Source organism: Sceloporus occidentalis, unplaced genomic scaffold, assembly GCF_023333645.1.
Source record: "Sceloporus occidentalis isolate IW3139 unplaced genomic scaffold, rSceOcc1.0.p SCAF_4, whole genome shotgun sequence".
In the NCBI taxonomy this organism is placed as follows: Eukaryota; Metazoa; Chordata; class Lepidosauria; order Squamata; family Phrynosomatidae; genus Sceloporus; species Sceloporus occidentalis.
Window position 1 is genome coordinate 192,628,820 of NW_028316984.1, and position 25,759 is coordinate 192,654,578.

Here is a 25,759-nt window from a genome sequence, read left to right on the forward strand (position 1 = left end):
GATGGGGGAGATTAGTCATACTTGCACATACTGATTTTATTCTTGCTTCTCCACTATATAAACCTTGGCAATCCATCTTCCTATAGCCTCAGTATGGGGGGTGCATCCCAAATCATTTGCTCTATACAACAGCAATGGAGAATTTGATTGTCTGCCAGGGATATTCTGAAAAAATTAATTTGGGGATCCACTTCTACCATTGGTTGAGAGGGGATCCTGGAAACATCAGCAGAAGGACCAGAATGCTTCTCTACTACGTTCCATCTGTTGCATCATTTAACATCAGCAAGGCTTATCTTATAGCAATAACCAAATGAACTCCTGAAGAGATGTGGGAATACACCCAATTCCAGAACAGATCATTTTTCAAAGCTCTGGATGTGGCAAACGAACTATCTAGGATTACTTACCATACGTGCAGCAATATCAGCTTTCAACTGTTTTTTCAGATTTCGCAAAGTCCCTAATTCTCTCCCAAAAATATTAGGGAGGGAATATTTCTCTTCCTGAGACTTTCTTTTCAAGAAGTCTTCCACAGCACAACATTCTGCTTCTACAGCATCTTCAAGCACTTTGCAGTACATCTTTTCACAAGGAATCATGTGAATTTCCAAGTCAAGCAGAAGGGGCTGTTGGAGCTCAGACTGAATTTGCTTTAAGGTCATTAAGCTATGATTCAGCATGCTCTTAAGCCCTTGTTCATGTTGGTATTTTTCTTGAACTGCCAGTATCTTAGATTGGATCATCCGAGTCACTCCATCTATTTTTGCCCACAGACTCTTCATTTCCTGCATCTTGGTCTCTTTGAGAGAGGCTGAGAGAGCATCGTTTTTATCTAACAGCCTTAGTGCATCCTGAGTTAAGTGCCTGGCGTGTTGTATTCTCCAGCTCAAAACCTTTTCTGATATCAGATTGGTTTCAGGGATGGCATCTGAACAATCTTTCAGAACATCACAGTCTTTCTGTATATTAGATACAATAGCCTCAGCCTCACTGAGCGCTATTTGGTGTCTGTTGTACTCTGTGAAAAAGTTCTCAAAGTGTTTAACCCTCTGCCCAAGGTGATTTTCCATTCTGCACAACTGGCTTTGCAATTCATCAAGACATGATGCATCCCATTTCAGATCCAGGAATTCCCAGATCTCTTTGTATTTGTCTAAGTGTGTCAAACATTCCAGGAACGATAAAGCTCTCTCTCTCAGCACACTCCATTTATTCTTAAACTCTTGATTTGTGGGGAACTGTTTCTTTAGATCCAGTTCCAATGCATTACCCTGGAAATAGAGGCTGCTGAGACCCCGCTGCAGTGTTGTGATCTCTTCTGAGAATTTTTCACAGGTATCTATCTTGTTTTGTACTGTATAGTCCTTACCCTGGATTAGCCTGAGGGCTCTTTTTGCTCTGCTCCTGAAGCTTCGTAAACAATCATTGAAAAATAATTGCTCAAATATGTTTAGCTCCTGAGGTGGATCCTTGTAATTTGCATCTACTAATCCTTCTGCCTCCTGAATCTCCTGGGGGATCTTTTCTGAGATGACCCACCACTGCTCCAGCTCTGACTTGACACTTGGTTCACCTGCATCCAGGCTGAACATCCTCTCTGCCTTCCAAAGTTGGTTTTGAACTTTGTCTACATCTGCAAAAAGCTTTTGTCTCTTCTCAAACTGTGGTTCCAGCTGTTGCACCCTCTGAACCAATTTCAGCACAAGACGCTGGTGGCAGGTTTTTAACTCATGTGCAAGGACGTCAAGGGCAGAAGATTCCCTGGAAGCCAGCCGGGGAGCAATAAGTCGGGCCTCATCTACCAGCTGTATAACAGCTGGTTCTTTCTCTTTAGTGACACTGAGCAGAACCTTACAGCTTTGGATTTGTGACGACAGTTCATCTGGAAAAAGAGCTACCTTCTCATCAAGATAAAGCTCAGAGACTCTGGCCCATAAGATGGCCTCCTCTATCTTCCTGGTAATTTCAGACATCTGGGGATAGTTGTCAGTTATCTGGATGTCCTCCTTTGGAGTCAGCTGCTCCAGCTCCTCCATTTGGTTCTGCAAATCGTTTACTGCATCTTCCAGAGCTCTTTTCCCTGCATCACTCCAAATTTTTTTCATCTGCATCTCGACACCCCTTCTCAACAGAGAAACACTGTGTTTAAGAGTCTGTAATTCTGTGGCCATCAGTGCTGGGTACACATAGTGTTCTCCATTAGATGCACACAGACCTGTTCGCAAACGGTGCTGCTCCTGCAGCAGCTTTTGGAGGTCCTGTGCTTTGTTCATAAAAAGTTTAAATTCATCAGCTTCTGCTGCAACCCAGAGCTGTTTCCTCTGAAGTGAGTCTTCCATTTGCTTCCACCATCTCTCAACCTGGTCCACTTGGCTTTGTGTTAATGCCTTGTCCATCTTAGTTAAATGCCTAGATAGATTTTCCTGTTCAGTTTTCAGTTTGCTCAGAAGGACTCTCTCTTCTTCTATGGATTTTAAGTACTTCTTAATATTCTCAAGGAGAACAGTATCCTCCATAGATCCCCTTCTGAAGGAAAAAAAGAATTAAAATAAATTTTGACATTCTTTTTCTAAAGCCATTTTATTCAACATATATTGGCTAAAACCAACTACTTAGCACATTTCAGAGGCAAGAATTATAAAAGGAGACATCTAATACTGGTTACAATTTCTACAGTGAGAGTGTATAAAATTTTATGATTTAAATACAGTCAGAACAAATGCATGCCCTAAGATGGGGTTATTGAGCTCTGCAGAAGGATATCTAATAGGAGAGTCGTAGGTTGGGTTTAAAAAAAAAAAGAACAATGAATCGTTTTTGTGGTTTTAATATATTGGATACCATGCATAACTTGTGGGATGTGACAAGATATAAAATATATGAGTAAAAGGATGTGGGACATGCTCCCTCTATTGCAAAGTTAGAATAATATAACCGACATATGTACTCACATTTTTAGGTTTTCTTTTTCTGTTGACAAACGCTTCATTGAAGACTGGACATGAGCAAAGCATTCTTGATAGTTATTAACTAAATGCAGCTGTTTTTGCTTGGCCTCTTTAACAGCCATTAAATCCTGAAGCAGTTTATCCCAATTAGAAGAAGACACATTATGTGGATCTGATTTGCTTCTTTCTGCAGCTGTAGCTTCAGTTTTCTGTTTTTCCAGCTGAGTACACAATTTCTGCAACAGAAATCCAAACAGAGAAACTTTTAGTAAAGTTAATGTAAGAAAAAGGCTTTCTTCTGATGCAAAGGGATCTTGTAGGACCTTCGAGACTAACTATGGAAAAAAGGTTATAGGATAAGTTTTTGTAGACTTGGTCTACTTCCTCAGATGTAACACTTCATCCCACACATCTGAGGAAATAGCCCAAGTCTACAAAGGCTTATGCTATAACTTCTTCACACAGTTAGTCTATAAGTCTATAAGTATTACAAGATCCCTTTGCATACTGATATTCCAAACTAACACAGCTATGTCTCAGAATTCTTTCTTCTGATAGATTAAAAAAAAAATTCTCTACTGCAGTGCTTAGAAAAGTTACTTTTGGAGAAGCGATGACTTCCAGAATGGCCATGCTAGTTTGCATAACTCTGGGAGTTATAGTCCTAACAACTGTTCCAAGCTTTGCTAACAAGATACTCTGTCTAACCATGACCAACTAGATGTTTCCTCTGTCTGTTTCTTGTGTACCTTCAAGTTGTTTTTCAACTTATGGTGACGCTAAGGTGAACATATCTTGGCAGATTTATTCATAGGAGATTTGCCATTGACTTTCTTTGAAGCTGAGAGCATGTGACTTGCTCAAGGTCACCCAGTGGGCTTCGTGGCCAAGCAGAAATCACACCCTGGCTGCAGAATCGTAGTCCAACGTTCAAACCACTATGTCACGCTGGCTCTCCAGATGTTTACCTCCAAAGAAGGTGTGACAGTGGCAGCCCAAAGGCCTATGCCACTTTAATTGCTCAATCTGACATATACTGTTGGAACTTCCACACATTCTTTCCAATGGCATGGCATGCATGCTACCGATGTGTCCTGACACCATGCCACTGTGTGAAAAAATGCCAGCAGGGATTTCACATTGTTTGAGATTAGCAGCATAATCATACACAAATGGCTTGATTGGCATTTCCTTACCTCAATCTCTTTAAGATGGTCATTCACCAACACAATATCTAACTCTGCAGTCCAGATCTTCATCTTATTGACCTTTTGTTCCATCTCAGCATATTCTTCAAGTGCTTGGTCTCCAGGAAGAAGAAGATTTCTCTGGGAAACTATTTCTACTGCTGAGCCCTGAAAACACAAAAAAGTTGTCTGAATAAATGTACTACTTCACATTGTCTTGTTTCAGACTGCCATACATCTCCTTATTCCTCTGAAGTTCAACTAGAAATTAATTTAACAAACCCCAAGATTTCCTCTGGCTCAAAATACAGCAGGAAGCCAGATCATTTGATTAGAAATCATGTATTCTAATAATAGGTGCTCTGCATTGGCTAGAATAGTAAACTAGTGGCTTCCATATCAGTTAATCCAAGTTTTAACCTGAACTCCTTCAGTCTAAACCTCCAAGGTGAATTCACCACACTAATGACTTGAGTATCTGTGTTGTCCTTAATAGCCAAAAAGACCTGGCTCTTCAAAATCAGGATCAAGGACATGACAGAGTCCCTAAACGAGACCCCAGAGCTATCAGCTATCATTGGTCACCGGTGCATCTAGGTTTGACCACATAACACTCATCCTAAAATCTCTTCACTGACTGCTGATCAGCTTCCAGGTGCAGTAGATGGTGTTGGTTATTGTCTTTAAAGCCCTACATGGCTTGGGCCCAGGTTACTTGTGGGAACGCCTCTCCCTACATAGTCCGCTCTGCACTCTCAGAATATCTGGGAAGGATCTACTTCAATTACAGAAGATCAGACTAGTGACAACTTCCCAGAGGACCTTTATTTCTGCCGCTCCAAAACTGTGGAATGACCTGCTGGAGGAGATCCATCTTATTACTACCTTAGATGCTTTTAAGAAAGCAGTCAAGATGGATCTCTTCTGGTGGGCCTTCCCATCCGATTCTGTAATCCGTTCACTTCAGTGCTCCAGTTTACTGATTGTGCTCAGATGAGTATTTTAATTGCTACTGTAATTATTAATTGTTGATTTTATTATTGAACTATAGGAGGGGCAAGGTTTTTGTTAGGATTATTATTGCTGATTGTAACTTTATTGTTTCTTATTGTCCATTGTATTTTATCTGGTTGTAATCCCACCTCAATCCGCAGGGAGAGGCAGGAAATATAAATAAATTTTATTATTATTATTATTATTATTATTAAATAATAATAACAAAATTTATTTATATCCCGCCTCTCTACAAAATACAACGGGGTGGCTTACAAGATTAAAATATACAGTCCAAAATAATAATAATTATTATTATTCTAAGGAACCTCTTGATGGCTTCTTCCAAGATGTGGAACTCTCTGCCAAGGAAGGCTAAAACAGTCTTTTCTCTGTTGCCTTTCTGTAGTCAGCAAAGACTTTTTATACAAGCATAGGATTTTGGCAGTTTACTGGCTTCTCAGGAAATGGATTTTAATATGAGATGCTGTGGTGTTTTGTTTAGTTGTAATTAATGTACCTTATACAGTTTAAGTATCCCTTATCCGGATTTCCAAGATCTGAAATACTAAAAAAAAAAAATGAGATAGTGACATCCTTGCTTTCTAATGGTTCAGTGTACACAAAATTTCTTTCAAACATTAAATTATTTTAAATATATAATATATAATATTACCTTCAGACTATATGTATAGGATGTACACAAAAAATAAATGAATTTCATGTTTAGACTTGGGTTCCATCTCCAAGATATCTCATTATGTATATGCAAATATTCCAAAATCCAAAAAAAAAAAAAAAAATCCAAAGGGAGTCTCAACCTGTAATTGCTTTTAACTGAGTTTTGTTCTAATTTTAATCTTACTGTGAAACTCAAGTACTAGTTTTGAAGAGAAAGATGGAATATTAAATCAAACAGATACATATAATAAAATAAATTATCGGGATGGGAACTGGGGATGTTTAGCCTGGAGAAGAGAAGATTAAGAGGTGATATGATAGCTCTGTTTAAATATTTGAAGGGATGTCATATTGAGGAGGGAACAAGTTTGTTTTCTGCTGCGCCAGAGAACAGGACCCGGAGCAATGGATGCAAGCAACAGGATTCCACCTCAACATTAGGAGGAACTTCCTGACAGTAAGGGCTGTTCGACAGTGGAACACACTCCCTCAGACTGTGGTGGAATCTCCTTTCTTGGAGGTCTTTAAACAGAGGCTGGATGGCCATCTGTTGGGTATACTTTGATTGAGAGTTCCTGCATGGCAGAATGGGGTTAGACTGGATGGCCCTTGTGGTCTCTTCCAACTCTATGATTCTATGAAATAATACCCTGAGCCAAATGAAAAAGAATGGACCCAGCATCTGTGTAAATCCATATCCCCAGGCCATGTAATCGGAGGTGGGGGAAGAATATGGCACATTGCTAGACAAACCCACTGGGAATAATATCACTACTTTACCACTGTTACTTTCGCTTCTCAGTTTTTTAGTTACAGAAGCACAACTTCACTAAAAGCGGGAGGAAGAAACATTGTATGGCTGAAGTTCTAACCTTTGTTATGCCTTGTAGTGCTATCTCTTTTTCTGTTGTGGGTGCTGCAGGCCCATGAGACTTCCCACAGTACTGCTGCTCCTATGCTGAGACCACATGCATTGCTCTGGGAGGTGAACCCAAGCCATATCTTTGCAATCACACCATATAAAATAACTAACATAAATAACAACTGCAGAGAATACCAAAGCACTTTGAGAAACTGCTCTGGAAAGATAACCATTACTCTACTCCAGCATACTCCACCAACTGTCCTGGTTGGGAAGGGACAACCCTAGATAATACTCTACAGTCTCACTTTCTTAGCTGTTTTTAAAATGTCCCAGAGCCTTATCACACTGAGGTTTTTGCAGCTCTGTTCCGACGGGACTGCGGGTCCAGCCCTGTGGATTCACGCTAAAACGTGATGTATTATCTCACGTGATTGCTTTCCATGGGGGGGTTGTTCTGGGGTGCTTCCACAGTCAATCCAAAGTGACTCCTCATTTTGGTGAATTCGGTAACAAGCGAATTCACAAATATTGCTTCTAAGCTCACTTCGATGTCACTCTGAATTGGTCTGGTGTGGAATGCAACTTTGCTTCCATCCTGGTACACCCCCCAAACCGCCAAGGGCCCACGTTTCCCATGATGCTGCACTCCAATTTTGCCCCATTTGTTTCCGATGCTCGGAAGGGTAGATTTAGATCTAGATGACAGGGGTGAAGGGAATGAAAAGGAGGGTAGATTTAGTTGTAGATGACAGGGATGGAGGGAATGAAAAGGAGGGTAGATTTAGATCTAGATGACAGGGATGGAGGAAACGAAAAGGAGGGTAGGTTTAGATCTAGATGACAGGGATGGAGGGAATGAAAAGGAGGGTAGATTTAGATCTAGATGACAAGGGTGAAGGGAATGAAACAGGAGGTTGGAGGGAGAGATGGGAGCAAAGGAGGGGGCCATCGGAGGCTGAGGGGAGAGATGACAGGAACAATTCACATTCAAAGTGCTCTCGCTTCGCTTTGACCACAATTTCATTCTTCATGTGTAATAATACATCATGTGAATTGCCTTGGATTCGAAGTGACCCTGCTTCACCCTTGCTACGGAAGTGCTTGGAATTGGGGCTCCTGTTACATATGCGATAATGCTCCCAGTTTCTCTTTCCTACTCCTACTTTCCCTCTTTTGTGATTAGGTCATTTCAATTGGTCCAAACAGCTCAAATTGCAAAAGTAGCCTGCCCTGCCTGCATGTTTAAACAATAATGAACTGATGCAGCCTATAGAATCATAGAGTTGGAAGAGACAGCAAGGGCCAAGCTTTGGGACAGAAGGTCTTGTACTCTCTGCCTACAAATTGCTTCTTGAGGTAAATGAAAGGAACAATTTACCTTGCAAAAAAAAGTAGGGATAGAGGAGATGTCTACCAGTGAATAGGGTGCTTCCTTAAGGAGATCCTATTAAATTACAGCAGCCCCAGCACTGTGTACACGTGTCCTGGTTTTCAAATGTTGGAATTTATATTCTGATAACATTTGAACTGGACCTAACTAGGCAAATATATTAATATGAATTATGCAAGCAGATGTGACAGCATGATTCATTTCCAGGATAAGCCATTTCTGCATTTCTCTTTACAAGTTACGTCTCCTTAATTAAAAATGCATGGGTCCAGAAGAGTTCTGGATTTTGGAGTTTTTTGGATTTTGGAATATTTGCATATGCATAATGACGTATCTTGGAGATGGAAACCAAGTCTAAACATGAAATTCATTTATGTTTTGTATACACCTCATACACACAGAAAATGTTAAGCATCATATTTTTAAGAATTTTGTACATGAAACAATTTTTGTGTACATTGAACCATCAGAAAACAAGGATGTCGCTGTCTCAGTCACCTATGTGGACAATTTTGAGTTATTTCAGATTTTGGAACTCCCAATAAGGGGACGCAATGTGTATTTACGTCATGCTGTCTTTCTTCCAAGGCAATAGTGGTGATGCACATCAGTGCTACACAAAGTGGTGGTCCATGAACTGGTGTCAGTCCTTGGAGAGTTTCTAACACACAAACAATTATAGATAATTGACACATACATGGTACCAGTCCCTGACACACTGGGCAGAAAAAAAGGTAGCTTAAGAAGCACTGATGTACATGGTTTTTCTGCCTTCCTCCCAGTTTTATTGTTACCATGGTCCAGGGTGGGACTTTAGGCTGACAGAATCTGACAAAGACAGAGTTTCAAGGTGAGTGGAGGAATTAAACCTGAATCTCTCTAGCACTAGCCTGACACTCAGTGGTGGCTGCTGGTTTCCATGTTAGTGGTGAAGCCAATCCACTCATGATTTTACTCCAAACTTTAATGGTGATAGCTAAGATACTGAAACTATTTTGGGGAATGGATGCTGGAAACTGGATGGTTCTTTTAAAGTTCAGACCAAAACCCATAGCAGATTCACCACCCCACTGATGTGAAAGCCACCAGCCATCACAGCTGATTCTCTAACCGTCAGACCATGCTGGCTTCTTGTGAAGCTAAGCAAATAGTACAGTATGATCAAACCCAGGCACAGATGAGTTCAGGCAGAGAAGGAGATGGGGAGAACACACACATGCATATCAAATATTTCCACTGATAATCTGAATTAACCATGAACACATAGTACTGAATGTGCTATTGAAGCAGATACTATACATGATATTAAGTTAAACATCCTATAAAACTAGATGCTTTCAAGCTACTGCCTCCACATCCCTGCCTGCCACTTAGAAGTTGGAGGGAGAAAGAGTGAGGTGGTTTGAGTTATAGATAAATGGCTGTATGGGCTGAAGAGCTGCCTTTGTTCAATAATGGCACTTAACAACATGCTTCCATGAAGCTTTGCAACAACAGAGATTATTACCACACTTTCTGATGAGGGACGGGTAATGGATGAAGGACTGGGGCCAACCTCCCTTATTTTTCCATTCATTAGTGGCAAAGTGGTGGGAGGCATTTCCGAACAGCCACGCATTGCTTGCAATTTCTTTTGATAGCTGAGCTGTCGCTGCTGAAGCTCGTGGAGACGATTATCATCAGCTGCTGTTTGTCCTGATCTCTGCAGCCACTTTCCACTCTGGACTGTCGAATCAGGGAAATTGTGGGCACCCATCCAACTGCCTTTTAGCTCCTGATAAATGAAAGTGGGATGAGTGTGGTGTGGTGAGGGGGGGGGGGGGAGAGGAGAGGCAGAGATGAGGGAAGAAAAAAAATGGCATGACCTTCACAGGACAGGAGTTATTGAAATGTCAATTGCTTTCTTAATAGAAAGCATTCACATGGCAAAAGAAGAATAGAATAAAGGGGCGATAAAGGTCAGAGAAAAGCAAATTTATACAGCAGAATCTCACAGTTAATGTAAGGCGGGAGGGTGATGCTTAGAGATATCACAGAAGTCTGTAAATCTGAAAGTTCTCCTTTCTTGTTGTAATTCTACCATTTTGCTGTTGGAGTGCTTCGAAGTTTTAGCTAGGGATTCTGATGGCCAGACCAAGGCCCTCTACAAAAGAGTACAGATCCTGATGGGTTTTGTGGTGTAGTGGTTAAATTCTCATTTAACTACGTAATTCACTTATATTTCACGTTGGCTTACAACAAGGTGAAAACAAGATATAACATGAAAGTCCACAGAGCTATACCTATGCTGGAGTCCTACAGATGCAGGCAGCTGTATTGATCTGGCAAGCATGAGCAGGCATTATCATGCAATTATAAAAGCACAGAACTGGAAATGACCTCAAGGGCTATCCAGTTCATGGTCAATCGTCAATGGCCCATGGGCAATGTAGGAAATCAATGCTAAAGCATCCCTGAAAGATGATCACCTAACTTCTATTTAAAAACCTCCTATAAAAGAGAGTCCTCCATACTCCAAAATAGTCTTTTCCACTGTTACTGCTCTTGAGAAAATTCCCTCTAATGTTTAGTTAGAATCTCATCCCGTGGAGCAGCAGAAAAGAAACTCATTCCATCTTCTACACAGCATCCTTCAGATATTTAAAGAAGGCTATCATAGCACCACTCAGTCTTCTCTTCTGCAAGCTAAAACATGTTCAACATATGCACAGCTCACCACAATATATTTTTGCTGTGAAAATCTGTTCTCTGAAACCCAGTTACAACAAAGACCTCAGATACATTCAAAAGGAAAAAAAAATAAGCATTACATCCTCTCCATTAAACAAAAACATCCCAGAACATCAACCCTACATATCCTGGCTCCACTAGGATAAGGGGAAGACTAAAGCAACAGGAGAAATCTTAGGGATTTCTGTTTACATTGGTGCCCACAAAACCCACCATATTGGAACACTATAAATGCAGCCACCATCAAGGGAGTTGTAAAATAATCCTACTCCAAGTAGTGGTCCATGGACTGGTAGTAGTCCATGAGTGATTGACTGCTGGCCTGCAGCAAGTTTCCAAGAAAGAAAGAAACAGTTGCAGCCAATGGGAACCAATATCCTACCAGTTCCTGGCACCTTAAGAAAACAAGATGGGAGAGGGCATTATAGACAGGTTGAGCAGTACTCTTGTAGAGCAGGGTTTCCTATATTATCTGATGTGGCAGAGCAAATAAGTTTTAATGGCACCATATTTGCACCCATTGGCTACAACTGTTTCTTTCATTCCTGAAAGCTGTCAAAGACAGCTCCTGCATTAGTCTACAACAGTGATGGCGAACCTATGGCACGCGTGCCAGAGGTGGCAATTAGAGCCCTCTCTGTGGGCACACATGCTGTTGCCCTAGCACAGAGTTTGCCAGGGTTTGTTACTAGAAAGCCAGAGGGACATGGCACTTTGCAATAAATAAGTGGGTTTTGGGTTGCAGTTTGGGCACTGGGTCTCTAAAAAGTTCACCATCACTGGTCTATAACCACCACTTTAGGGAAAGCTTTCTCTTTGTCCTGCCATTATTACATGTGCATTTGTTGAAGATGAGAAAAACAACCTTCTCAGTAGAGGCTCCCAACCTGTGGAATCCCTCCAACAGGAGGTTCAGTTGACCCGTCTACTCTTTTTCCTCCAACAGGCAACCTTTTGATTTTGGTAGGCCTCTGGCTTTTAAGTTACTCTGACAGCAGGATCTTTTTAATGGTTTATGGGCCTGAACAGACAGGCCAAAATAAAGCTGGTTTGGGTCACTTTGGAGGTATGCTGTTTAAATGACACACGCATCTTAAGAGGCCAGAAGCTGATCGAAAGCTGCACTCCAGTCCTTAGGAATGCAGCATGGCTTTGGCGTGGCCTCCGGCCTCTTAAGATGCATGTGTCATTTAAACAGCATGCCTCCAAAGTGACCCGAACCAGCTTTATTTTGGCCTGTCTATTCAGGCCCATATGTTATGTTTTGACCTTTTTACTATGTTTTAATGTGTTTTAACTGTTGTAATTTAACCGTTAAGAGCCCTAGTGGCACAGTGGTTAAATGCCTGTACTGCAGCCACTCACTCACAAACCATAAGGTGGTGAGTTCAATAACAGCCAGGGCTCAGGCTTGACTCAGCCTTGCATCCTTCTGAGGTCACTAAAATGAGTATCCAGCTTGTTGGGGGCAATTAGCTTACAGTTGTAAACTGCTTAGAGACTGCTTAGGTGGTATGAAGCAGTATATAAATGAAGCTGCTATTGCTATTGAGTGTTCTTTAAAACAACTGTTGTTGTTGTTAAAAACTTTGCACTAATTTCTAGAATTGGAAAACCTAAAGATGGTAGTGCATGTGCTGGTAACCTTAAGGCTGGACTTTTGCAATGTGCTCTACACTGGGCTATTTTTGTACCAAGTTCAGAAACTTCAATTAGTTCAGAACATGGCAGCCTGATTGATCTCTGGTACATCTAGGAATGGGTAAATCATGCCAATATAAAAATCACTCTACTGGTTGCCAGTTAGTTTCCAGGCAAAGTACAAAGTGTTGCTTATTACCTTTAAAGCCATACATGGTTTGGGTCCAGGTTACCTACTGGATGGCCTCCTCCCATATAATCTGCCCCATATGCCCAGGACATCTGGGAAAAATTTATTTCAACTGGCCAAAACATGACTATCAACAAGCATAGCTTACAGATCAAAAAAGACTGACCATGCCCTTAGGTTTACAATCTAGAAGACTAACATAAAAGGAAAAATAGATATGGAAAGATCTTATCTTCGGCTTCATCTGCACTGCAGAAATAACGTAGTTGGACACCACTTAATGCTATGGAATTCTGGGATTTGTAATTTTGTGAGATATTTAGCCTTCTCTGTTCAAAAGATCTGGTGCCACAACAAATTACAAATCCCAGGATTTCATATAATTGAGTCATGGCAGTTAAAGGGGTGCCAAACTACATTATTTCTATGGTAGAGATGCAGCTTTAGGTCCGTGGTTTCTATTAACATTCTACTACTAGGATAATCTTTTTGGCCTATCCTTTTGATCATGCTACTCCACTTTTGATTTTTCATCATTGGCTGCTTATTCATTTTACGTTCCAATACAAACTTCTTGTTTTAACTTTTAAAGTCCCATATCACCTAATTCTCTCTTTCTTCTAGACTTCAATTCTTTTTACCAGCCTGCTCAGGATCTTTGTTCTATGAACTCTAGGTTTTTCACCCAACCAAGGATTTCCTTCGTTTGGCGTGGATTCATCCTTTTCACTTGTTGCTCCATATTCTTGAGACTGTCTCCCTGAATATTTATCGAATGCCCCATCCCTTACTGGTTATAAATCTCAATTTAAAACTTTCTTGCTTTCCAAAGATTTTGCAATTTTAATTTAATTTAGTTTCATAATCTTGCATATTTCAATTATCTGTATTTGTTAACTTGTTGAGTATAGAACTGCATTGACTTTATATCTAGTTGAATTGCTTGTTTTACAAATGTATTGTTCTGGTTTTATATCTACATTATGGCTTCCTTCACATTTTCTTTTCAGAAGGTATATCTTTGGCAGGGCAGTCTTTCTTTTTTAAACTGTTCTATTCTGTGAAGTGTCATGTGCATCCATGGTGGTATGCAAATAAATATATATATATATATATAAAATCTTGCCTAGCTATTCTAGAAGGTTCCAACTATCCTCTGCACAGGCGGATTAAAACCCAATTGTGTGATTCACAGAGACAATGAAGAATAAATAAATAAATAAAATGAGGAGGAGGAAGAGGAGGCTAACAGAGAAAGGAGAGAAAAGCAAACTCATGTGCAATGTTTACTATCTAACAACACTTACTGAACTTCCCTCTTGGCCTCCTTCAAGAACTTCCATTGCACTGTCCTCTTCAGCATCAAAGACAATTTCATCTACCTTCTTTAGAGTCTGCCCATCATCTGAAAAACTATGATCTTGTCTGAACGCATCATTCAGGACATTCTCAGGGTCTTGCTCCACAAGCCCACCTTTAATCTTAGGATGCTTCTTGCATATACTGTGTGGTGCATCCATCTCATCCCTAATACACAGCTGCTCCACTGAAATGGTTTTCTTTTTTTGGCTTTCAACTACAGCTATAATCCGCTGTAGTATGTTTTCAATTTGACAAAGAGTATCTTGCCGTACCTTAAATGAAGTAGGTAAGAAAAAGAAAAATTATAAGGTGCTTGCAATTGTCAAAACTCTTGTCCTCTGGTGGGGGGAGCAAAAAAAAAAAAAAAAAGCCCCCAACACTTACTGGATCATGCATTCAGAACTATCCTCTATCCTCTCCAATGAAATGAATGTAAAATATTTTAAAGAAGAAGAGCCTTCTCTGTGTTTGTTGGCAGTAGTCACACAAAAACAGATTGCTCGATTAAGATATAGTTCAGCAACTACAGGCTTTTCTAATAAAGGAGAATGCTGGTGTTTCATTACTCTGATTTCTTCAGCAATGATCCCTGACTGAATCTGTGACTATTGGCCTTCTTCAACTTTCAAATATTGAGGAGATGTTATTTTTTAAAATGATCCCTATTTCATAGTCTATGAAATGCCTGTTGTTGTTAATGTTTATCAGGAAGTCTGAATTGCTCTTTCCTGGCTGTCCTTCCATTGTTAGGTATTTTTTTTTCCAGCAGGCTTAAACAGCAAATAACTGTTTTTAAAGAAGGGGCTTTAAGTCATGGTACTGGGGTGTTTTTTTATTTTGTTTTTGTTTGTTTGTTTGTTTTGTATAGCCAATGTGGTGTAGTGTTTTGGATGTTGGGCTAGGACCTTGGAGATCAGGATTAATTCCCTCCTCGGCCATGGAAATCCACTAGGTGAGCTTGGGCAAATGACACTCTCTCAGCCTCAGACGGAGGCAATGGCTAACCTGCTTTGAACAAATTGTGCCAAGAAAACCCTGTGAAAGGGTTGCCATAGTGCTTGACTATGACTCTGTGGGGACCAGAGTTCAAATCCCAGCTTGGCCATGTAAACCCACTGGATGACCTTTGGCAAGTTACATTCTCTCAGCCTCAGAGGATGGCAATGGTAACACCCCTCTGAAGCAACTTGCCAAAAAAAACCAAGTGACAAGTTTACCTTAGGGTCACCATAAGTTGGAAACAACTTGAAGACACACAACAACATTCACTCGTGTTAAGCAATGAGCATTTTTCAACAGATTATCGATGTGTAAAATCATTGTTTAAAAAACAGAAAGAGTTCCAGACCTGCTTTTGCTCTTCATCATCAGGATCCCAAAGCTCATTCAGAGTTGCCCTCAAGTGGGTCATCAGCTCTTTGCAATGTTGGTGTTCCTCCACATTTCCTTCCAAGAGCATTGCTGTATTCTGGAATTCAAGCATTTCCTACACTTCAGTGCAACAGGCAAAACACACCCTGCATACATGGATGTCCAGTATTGTTATCTATTTAACATATTTTCATCAGAAGCTAAGGAAACTGAATTTCTCCATGACCTTATAGTTTCTTCTAGTCAGGGGGGAAATTACAGCCCACCACACCCTCCCAACTGCCCTCTGTGTACAGAAAAGCAAAGTTGTGGCTGGCAATATGTAAGGTTTCTTCTGACTCATAGAAACATAGAATCATAGAGTTAGAAGGGACCGCAAGGGCTTTCCAGTCCATCCCCCTGCCATGCAGGAAATCTCAATCAAAGCATCCCCAACAGATGGCCATCCAAGATGTCAGTGCATGGACTACTGTGACTACAGTAAGACTCATGGGACCATTTCACACACGTACAGCACTGTGATTCCATTTTAATATTTACGCTTCCATCTGTAGTGGTTCCATCCTACAGCATTCTGGGAGGTGAAGTTTAGAGAGAGGTATTTGGAATTCTCAGCTGGAGAGTTCCAGTACCTCACCAAACTATACACTCAAGGATTTCACAGGATGTGATCATGACAGTTAAAGTGGAATAATAGTGCTATAATTCTATAGTGTGCAAGGGCCCCTGATCACTGTCTTGAAGTTGTTCCACCACTGTCTTGAAGTATTGTATTTTTATGCAGGAGCATTTAAACATACAACAATTGGCCTTTAAAGAACACATGCAGCTTGAAGTCTAAAATGGAAAAATTTCCCCTTGACCCACTATTTATAGAGACATAAAGCTGGAAGGAATCCCATCTATTTGAATCCCCTGCCCATGAATAAACATCATTAAGACGTAGCCATCCAACCTCTGCTAAAAACCTCTAATAAAGGAGAAGAAATATTTTTTTTCCAACATAAGGAAAATATTTTCAAAGAAACCCCTATGATGCCTCCTGTTGCCATGCTGGTTGAAGGATTCAGAGGCCAAGTAGTGCCAATAGTCCCAAAAAGAAACTTTTCCAAAGTCTGGGAGTAAACAGGGTCTGTTTCTTAGATCTAATGAAGGCATATATTGCAAAGAGTAAAAAAACAAAACAAAACAAAACCCAGTTCTGTTTTAAATTTTTAAAAGTCAGCAGTTGCGATACTGACCTGTAACCGATTAAGAAGACTTTCATGGAGCTGCTGCAAGGCCATCAATGATTCTTCGGTTAAATCCCCCAGGGAACTATGCTGCCTTGCTAGTTCATTTAAGAGTAAAGATAAATCTTCAGTTTCCTCTTGGAGAGCTGAATAGTTTATTAACTGACTTTGCAAGCCAGGGTAAATACTTATTTCCAGCTTCTGTGTCTCAGAATCATACAAGGCTGCTCTTGTATCATCTTCTCTTCTCTTGTGTTGTCGCCTCTGATTCTGGAGCTGTTCTTCATTCTTACTTCGCCTAAGTAAGAAAAAAAATCAATATTAATTCAACAGCTCCACATTTTATAGTAATAACAACAGGTGATTTGTTAACAATAAAGAATAACTATCATAGTATAAGGTTTTCCAAGTTGAAATGACCTTTGTTACAAGCATGAAATTCTAAAGCAGCAGCCAAAGAAATCCAAAGAGGAGCAATGGATATGCCACATTTCTATGCAAAACCAAATGTATACCAACGCCATTTCCAACCCAGTGCCCTCCAGAAATATTACACTAGTCTCAGCACACACAAGCAACCATGTTGTTCTATCCAAGATTAATTCAATATGACTTTATACAGAATTTGGAAAATCTTATTTTCTGGATTATAACTCTCAGAATTCTCCAGTGGCTGAGGCCTCTTTCACTTTACAGAACTATTGCATTGGAAAGATGTTGTGTAAGAGGCCTTAACGCAGCTTGAAGTATCATTACAATCCTTTGCTGTAGACCTCATTCCTGTAATCTTTTCTATTAGCAGCCTTATTTACTCTTATCTTTTTACTCTCTACTTCATTATGTTCAATAATTGTTTATACATTTCTTGTTACCTTAATTGTTGCATGTTAGTTTGTAATATTTCACATGAAACTAATAAATATAAATATTTTTTAAAATCTATTATGACTGCATATTATGGAATCCTGAGGTTTGAAGTCTGGTGAAACACTTGAGCTCTTTGGATGAGAATTCTAAATGTTCCTCCCTAAACTGTACACCCCAAAATTCCATGAAATGAAACCACAACAGCTGAAGTAGAATCATAATGCTATAACTGTGTACTGTGAAATATGGCCCATCATTACTTTCCGTAATGGAGACAATTAATCCCAGTGCTTGTAAAGTCTTAATTATATAGGATTAGATTTGGCCATGAATTTGGTTTTAGCAGGCAGATGTAATGATGCATCAAAAATTAACTGACATGCATTTCACTTGTTTGCATTTGTATCACAGCCTTCCCTCAGCAGTGGTTTGTGATCAAATCCTGTACAATGTTTCTAGATCAAAAGGGACATAACAGTGAAGGGGGAAATTCTGCCCCTACAACCATGGGCAACACTGTTACTCCCTCCAAAAGGGATGTCACATCACTCCCACTTCAAGTATTCAGCGTATAAATGGCTAATTTTCACAGTTTTTCTAGGGTCAGGGGAGGAATCAGACCAGCTTTATTGTGGCACTGGGGGACATATTTCAGCCACAAAAATAGCTGGGGGGGGGAATTGCCTATTGCACTGATTCTTTTTTAATAATTGGGCATTTAGGAGGCTTTGGTGGGTTAGTGTAGTCTTCGGGAGCCACAAAGTGGGGTGTCCAGGGGCCTCGGGCAAACCATGTGCCCACCTAAGCTCTAAAAGCAGGTATTTCCCCACCAGAATGAGCTTGTGCAACTTATGGCAAGTCTGGGGCTGGGAAGAAATGGCATGAACTCTCTGAAATTGTTTGTTATGATTTGGATTACCCACCTCAGATACTCAGCAGCCAGCTGAATGGTGCTCTCCCACTGATTTTGGACATCAGAAACCATTTGCTGAATAGCTTGGGTTTTGCTCCCACCAGCACTCTTCACATTCTCCCCCAGAGCTATAATATTTTGTATTTTTGCATTGCCTTCCTCTTTTAGCAACATGATTTCCTGTAATTATAAGCATGAGCGTAATTAATTTTGCAAAACAGCATTAAACTATGCATAGAAAGGGGAGATCAGGATCGATAGGACCTACTGTTTAGCTTCTAGATATGTTGGATGACGTGACCACAGTTCAGACATGTAGACTGATAGCCAATACAGTAGGAAACTAACAGACATAAAAGGGCAATACTAAGGTCCAAAACACACTGCAGAAATAATCCAGTTTGAGACCACTTTAACTGCGGGGTCACAGCATCGAGCGTCTGGACACTATACCATGACTCTGCCCACAGGCTGGCCTTTTGGGCTGGTCTGTAGAGGCTCAGAGTTAACAAAACAGCAACTGTTGGTTGGTTTGACTGGGGAAAATTCTTTGCAAACATATCACAGAAGCCTGGAATTCATCCCTCTGCACTAAGAGACACTAGCTGGAAAACTCTTTATGCACCACACTGGAAATATATATGCTTCTGTAGGCAGTGGCAAGGAAGCTATGAAGGAACTAGATAGGATCCTCAGGTGTAAAGATACATAATTAACTAGCAAGGAACTGAGCAGCCTAAATACCCTAAAGGCACCAGATCCCATCTGATCTTGGAAGCTAAGCAGGTTCAGCCCTGGTTAGTACTTGGATAAGAGACTTCCAAAGAATACCAGGTGCTACAGGCTATATTTCAAATGAAGCAAATGGCAAAACCATCTCAGTATTCCTTGCCTAAGAAAACCCTATGAAATTCATGGGGTTGCCAAAAGTCAATAGATGACTTGAAGGCACATACACACACACATACATACCAAGGAATTATCCATGCCAAATAATTATTCATGTCACAGTAGTTCTCATTTATGTGTATGGGAGGGAAATTTGGGCAATGAAGAATGTTGACAAAGAAAATCAAAGAAATGTGGTGCTGGGAGAGAATCCTATGGATACTATAGACTACTAAAAGGAAAATGAATAGCCTAAACTCTCACTAAATGAAGCTGTCATATTTTGGACATATAACAAGATAAGATGACTCACTGGAAAATATAGTAATGATTGGTAAAGTGAAAGTTAATAGGAAAAAAGGAAAAACACATTACAGGTGGACAGTATTCAGCTGCCCGTATTGTCACATCCGCTCGCCGCTTTGACCATGTTTCACCTCTTTTATCCTCCCTTCATTGGCTCCCCTTCCCCTTCCGCATCCAGTACAAGCTTTTATTATTGACTTTCAAAGCCCTCCATGGATTGGCCCCTCCTTACTTATCTGATCTTCTTTCTCCTTACATTCCTACTCGCACCCTCCGCTCTTGCAGTCAAGGTCTCCTGTCACAGTGTAGGTCTACCACTGCCCCCTCCCGAATTCATCCCTTCTCGCTTGCTGCCCCTTACTCCTGGAACCTTCTTCCCCCACATGCACACCTCATCACTTCTCTACCCAGTTTCAAAACTGAATTAAAGACTATATTGTTTAGAAAAGCATTCCCAGAGGCTAGCCCCTCTCTGACCCAGGAAGCCTCCTTTTAACCATTAATTAAGAAGCCAAGCACTTCCTCCAGTCCATCTGCCTTGGTCCAGGCCTCGGAGGTGGAGAACTGCTGGACCTGATCCCATTCCCCACCACCACTCCCTTCTCCTTTTGTGTCGCGTCTTCTTAGATGGTAAGCCTGAGGGCAGGGAACCATCTAACTAAAATATTGTATGTACAGCGCTGTGTAAATTTACAGCGCTTTATAAATAAAAGTTAATAAAAAATAAATATTAATGACTCAGTCAAGGAAACCATGCCCCTAAGTTTACAAGATACAAGCAGGGTTGCTGATTACTGGGACTATTAGATGTCTGTCATTCATAGGCTCACCACATGTCAAAGGCTGCATCTGCATCTCCACTGGAGAAATAATGCAGTTTGAATCTGCTTTAACTGCTATGGCTCAATGATATGGAATCCTAGGTTTTGTAGTTTGTTGTGGCACCAGAGCTCTCTGACAGAAAAAAATCTCAATAAACTATGGCGTGTTACAGACTGCCCAGAAGGGGCGGTCTGCCGCCGCCGCCATTTGCAGCACGGAGGAGCCCCAGCGTCCAAACCGTGAGGCTCCTCCGCGCTGCAAATAAGAAGTGCCAAAATGGTGCTTCTCTTTGCAGCGCGGATATGATGCCGTGAGGCGCCAATGGCGCACTCGCAGCGTCATATGCGCTGTGCGATTTGCGAACGCAGTGCGTCCGCTACGTAAACATGGCAGCCCCCCATGTGGAACGGGCGCCGCCATTTGTACGGACTCGGTCCGTATTAGGGTTAGGGGTGTCCAGAAGTGACGCCCCTTTCCAATCCTAATACGGACCCAGTCCGTACTTTATGCCCGTTTGTAACGGGCCTATAATTCCCAGAATTCCACAGCATTAAGTCATGGCAGTTAAAGCAGTTTAAAATTGCATTATTTCTGCAGTGCAGATGCAGCCAAAGTTGACTTGACAGCAAACATCAACAAAGACAGTGCCAAGAGGAGGGAAAATACCATGGGTGCAGTGATAATGAAGGAAGTATGCTAGGAGCCAATTTGCTCTCCCTCACCATCTTCCTCCTTTGGAAGAAGTACAACTGCTAGAACAGTATACTACAGGATTTCTGCCATGATGTCACATAAGAACAATGCTGCTTCAGTTCACAATTTCTACATCATGACATCAGTTCACAAATAAGACAACCAGTTCAGGTTCAACTGGAAGATGTTTGGCACAAGACCAAAATTTTAAGTGGGGAGATGACCAGCTTCAACCCCTTGATCAAATGTTAAGTGTCTTGTCCTTTTTAGTACCTTTATTTGGCAAAGCCTTTCTTCCAGAGGAGTCTTGGATTCTTCAGAGTTCAACCCAAAGACCATTTCATTCACCCGCTGCACCCAGGAGAATATGCTTTGGGCAAGCTCTTCAAAATTCTTCTCTTCTACAGAAAGTCCCTGAGAATCTCCAAGGCTTTTACGTACACGGCTGAGCAACGTCTTGTACCTGCTGACAATCTGAGCAGATTCTAGTACCACTTCATCGCAAGTAAATCCAGAACTCCGCAAAGAATTGGTCAGCCAAGCAAAATAATCAAATGACTCTCTGAGGAGTAAAAATAAAAAGAAGAATAAACCTTGAACTATAATGCCTTGGTCAGCAACTGCAGTGAGCCCGAAATGTCAGAAAATGGGGGGGGGGGGGGGATAACACAACCCCAGAAGTGCCATTAGTCCAGATGTGCCAAACAATAGAAAACCCATGCATATTTCACTGGAACTAATCCCAAAGAGTAGTACAAAGGGCTAAGGAAGGTAGCTACAACCAAGTGGGTTACCTCTGTTTTAGGAGAGTTTGATAAAAGTGTTCAACGTCTGGCTTCTCTATTTCACTCTCTTGCAGTTCCTGAAGATTTAACCATTCTGCCAGTCTACCAATGTCATCTTCAAGCCTTCAAAAGGGTTTAGAAATTGATAATGTGGTTGGGTAAAGCTAATGACACAGTTGTAAAACTGGACAGTAGCTATTCAGTACAAAGTTTATAGGTAGGTATAGATCCCAATCCAATAAGCTCTTCTATTATGAACAGCGTCAAAAAATGCAAGCCTCGCAACCTTCCCTTGGAAGCAACCTCTGAAAGGCACTGGCCAGGACAAAAAGCCTAGGCTTTGAAGCCCTAGATACCTGGAGTAGGAAACCATTGGTAGCAATTGCCAACTAGGTGTTCCACAACTAGCCCAAAAGCACTGCTTATGGCTTTCTCGGGTTAACCTGTTTGGCTGCAGTGTTAAACAAGATGCTGATTCAAATAGAATTCTTTCTTTTTTTCATCCAGAATGGCTTTAGGTTATTAATAGTGTAAAACCTACATCACTTTCAACATCACTTTCATAATAAATGGATTCTTTCAAAGACACATGAGGCCCATGTTTATGGAAGGCCCTTTCCAAACATTTTCATATGGCATCAACCAAAAGATTGCAATGCCTAATACAAAAGAAAAGATGGCACACCTTCTGCCATTCCATATAAAGCAACAAACTGGACTGTCAGGTGAAGAACTTACTTCAGTTCTGCAACGGTCTAGTGTTCCACCAATGCTGAGAGTAGCAAAAATGTTGAGGAGAGATTTCTAACAGAGTGGAAAACTGTTGGGGGGGGAGGGGGATGCTCAAGATTAGCCAGGAAATTGTTGCTGCTTCCTGGGATCTGCCACCTGAAGTGATCATCTCACTCTAATGGCAGGTCCATCCCCAGTGTGAATGTTATTGGGTTTTGAGCATCAAATTAAGACCATCCTGGTTGACATCCTGGCTTTGAATAGCTGAGATATTTTCTTTTATTTCACTGTTACATTTAATATTTTTTGCTGTTGTAGCTATTCTGCCATACTCGTATCATCTCATATTGGACTTTATATGTATCTGCAGGACTATTTTTTATCAAATTTTATATTTCAATATTGCAAGCATCCATGAAGGCAATATAGTCCATGGATAGACAACTTTGGAAGGGAGGCACTGAACCCATGGGGAGATCACACCCCACTGGAGTTCACATCTCATACTAGATTATATGTCTATCTGCATTACTATTTTTATCACATTTTGCTATTTCAATATTGCAAGCCTCCTTGAAGACAATATAGTCCATGGGTAGACAACTTTAGTGGCAGGGGGCTACTCAACCCACTGGGGGGATATCACATCCTGCCATCTCATCACCAAATTGGCAGTGTACATAAAATCAGGAACTTGTGAATTCAGGATAAAAAAGATGGTGTATGTTCTTGTTAAGCTTGCTTTAAACTGAAATTAAAGGGTTTTTTTTCCCTGTTGTACAGTTGGTGTCTGGCAACGTAGGCCCAAATTTGGCAGTAAGCAAGGTTCAGCAGTGATCACAGAAAGAGACAAGACATATATTGCTCAACCTTGAAATATCAAACTGTTGGACATTAGTGTTTCAAGAAAGGTTTGCAGGTGGTTCTTAAAGTAAACTGAGCCCAGTTCACTTTAGTTCTTACCTAGCAAACCGCTGTAAAGAGATGCACAGCTCCTCTTCTTGCACCCGACATTTGGAAGTTACTTTCTGTAATACCACTTCTTTGTCCCTCACCCAGTTGCTCAGCCGGCAGGCAGTTGCTCTGGGCAAATAGTGCTTCACCTGGCTCAGGAGAGTTTTCACCTCATAGATGTCACTGTCTTTGCCTTCAGAAGTGAGGAAGCTCTGGAGAAAAAAAAGAACCACAATATAATATGTAGCTGTGATGAGCCCTAATCTGTTGCCCAGTGCAGTAATTTGTCAGAAGATTCACTATGCACTGATTCACAGATGCTGGTTTATTACTTCTTAAGGTAACAGCAAGTGATGATCTTGGAATGGACCATGACTGATTAATTAGTACTGTATTTTCCCCCCAAATCCAATTGTCAACAAAGAGAAGAAAAAAGAGAGAAGAACTGTCCACCCCCACCCCCCAAAAGGACACCTGTTTCTTTGCAGTATCTAGACCTCTGATCTTGACTCCTTTCAACACTTGTCTCCATTCAAGATGGATTTTTTATTCATAATCAATGCAAGGACACAGCAGAATTGGTCAGAGCTTGGAAAAGATACTTTTTAGACTACAACTAGCCATGCTGCCTAGGGGATTCTGTGCTCAAAAAGTAGCTTTTTCAAGTTCTGGAATGAGGATTCTCATTGTGACTCTGTGACCCTAGAAGTCTGATGGGTTTTCTTCCAATGATCCTCTGATGGGTGAGTCATTCTGCCAAAGATCCTTTTGCTGGGTCTGTTGGTTCACTAAGCCATCTCAGATGAGGGGTGAAAGAAAATGATCCCACATCAGAAGAGCTCAGTTGTTCAGTTTCTGCAAGAGTCCTGCCAATGGTTTGCCTCCTTTAAACTTAGGAAGCACTGTGAGGACAGTGACTCAAACAGAAATAAAGCTCTTTCATAGCTGTTAGACTGTTAAAGAAAGTTGGTCAAATTACCACACATGCATTTGTTGATTACATGATTCATACCTGTATAAAGGAGCCAGTGAGGTGTACAAGTTAATTGTGTTGAACTCAGATTGCCCATGAAAACCCAAGTTCAAATCCCCACTTCTCCACAAAGCTTACTAAATGGCTATGGTTTAGTCATTAACTTCCTATGAAACCTACCTCACTGTATTCTGGTGTAAATAAAATTCCTCAAAAGAATTAAAAATCATAATGGTCAATTTCAGAGGAAAAACTAAAATTTCACATTGTCTATGCTAAATTGCAATATTGCTAAACTGCAATATAAAAAGTAAGGGAAGAAGGGAGAAAGAAATATCTTAGAGCATAAAACTGGAGCAGGCATAATCTAGAAAGAAGCATTTTACTGGCTCTCTTCCAAAGGAAGGAACATTTTTCTGCAGCCTTCATCAATTTGTAATTATTTTCTTAATAAAAAATTAGCTCTTTTATGAAAAAGGAACAAGCTTCTGATGAAAGGATTTGTAGCCAACAGCACATTCATATCAGGACTACTTGGAATTAACCTCCACCAACTGTGCACTTATTTGCAGTATATATTGGCATCATACTATTTCCTGCTTAATTAAGAAGGAAACAGTATATTGTACTCAATGGGCTTTACTAATAAGAATGTTATAGAATTCAGCGGTGGCTGACAGCTCCATGTTAGTGTGGTAGTGAATCCAATTTGGATTTCAGTCCAAACTTTAAAGAAGCCATTTACATTGCTCAAGTAGATTCTCCAAAACAGGTTAAACACTTTGGATAGCCCCTTTATAGTTTATACTAAAATCCAGGGAGGATTCCCTGCTCCAGTGGCACTGGGTCTACCAGCCCCCACTGATAGAAATGAAATCTAAATCAATTGAGCAACAAAATCTAATTGTAAAACACTGGGGAAGGCATAAAAATAACAGGTATTTTAATTTTAATTTAGAAAGAAAGGGACACCTCACTTTCAGGACTTTATCACACCAGACTTGTAAGGCTCTACAATTGTACTAGTCAAGGAAAGGTAAATACCAGGTTGGGGACTGTCTAGAACTGCTTTCCCCGCAGGCGTTTAGTGAACAAGTCTTCTGTATAGCAAACAGCAAAACTTTATTCCAGAAAAACCTAAGGTGTTAACAGAAGGACATCTACAGACAGAAGTGCCCTCATCCCTAAACATTGCCTAACGTTAACATTACCCCACCCATAAACTTTGCAGGC

At 40.7% G+C, this 25,759-nt stretch overlaps 1 protein-coding gene across 8 annotated transcripts in view; it reads right to left on the reverse strand.

The window, feature by feature from the left end:
• Positions 1–25,759, reverse strand: part of SYNE2 (spectrin repeat containing nuclear envelope protein 2) — a 348,063-nt gene that overhangs the window by 183,295 nt on the left and 139,009 nt on the right. For 6 of the 8 annotated variants that reach the window (XM_089522733.1, XM_089522734.1, XM_089522732.1 and 3 more), the window contains exons 37-47: positions 23,563–23,765; positions 21,877–21,990; positions 21,356–21,644; positions 18,384–18,553; positions 16,603–16,891; positions 15,339–15,458; positions 13,936–14,262; positions 9,575–9,841; positions 4,148–4,306; positions 2,955–3,187; positions 411–2,529 (exon numbers count right to left, since the gene is read on the reverse strand). In XM_089522733.1, the coding sequence (XP_089378859.1) occupies positions 411–2,529; positions 2,955–3,187; positions 4,148–4,306; positions 9,575–9,841; positions 13,936–14,262; positions 15,339–15,458; positions 16,603–16,891; positions 18,384–18,553; positions 21,356–21,644; positions 21,877–21,990; positions 23,563–23,765 (4,290 nt within the window). The remainder of the gene's footprint in view (positions 1–410; positions 2,530–2,954; positions 3,188–4,147; positions 4,307–9,574; positions 9,842–13,935; positions 14,263–15,338; positions 15,459–16,602; positions 16,892–18,383; positions 18,554–21,355; positions 21,645–21,876; positions 21,991–23,562; positions 23,766–25,759) is intronic. The other 2 variants (XM_089522729.1, XM_089522735.1) reach the window with 2 other exon arrangements.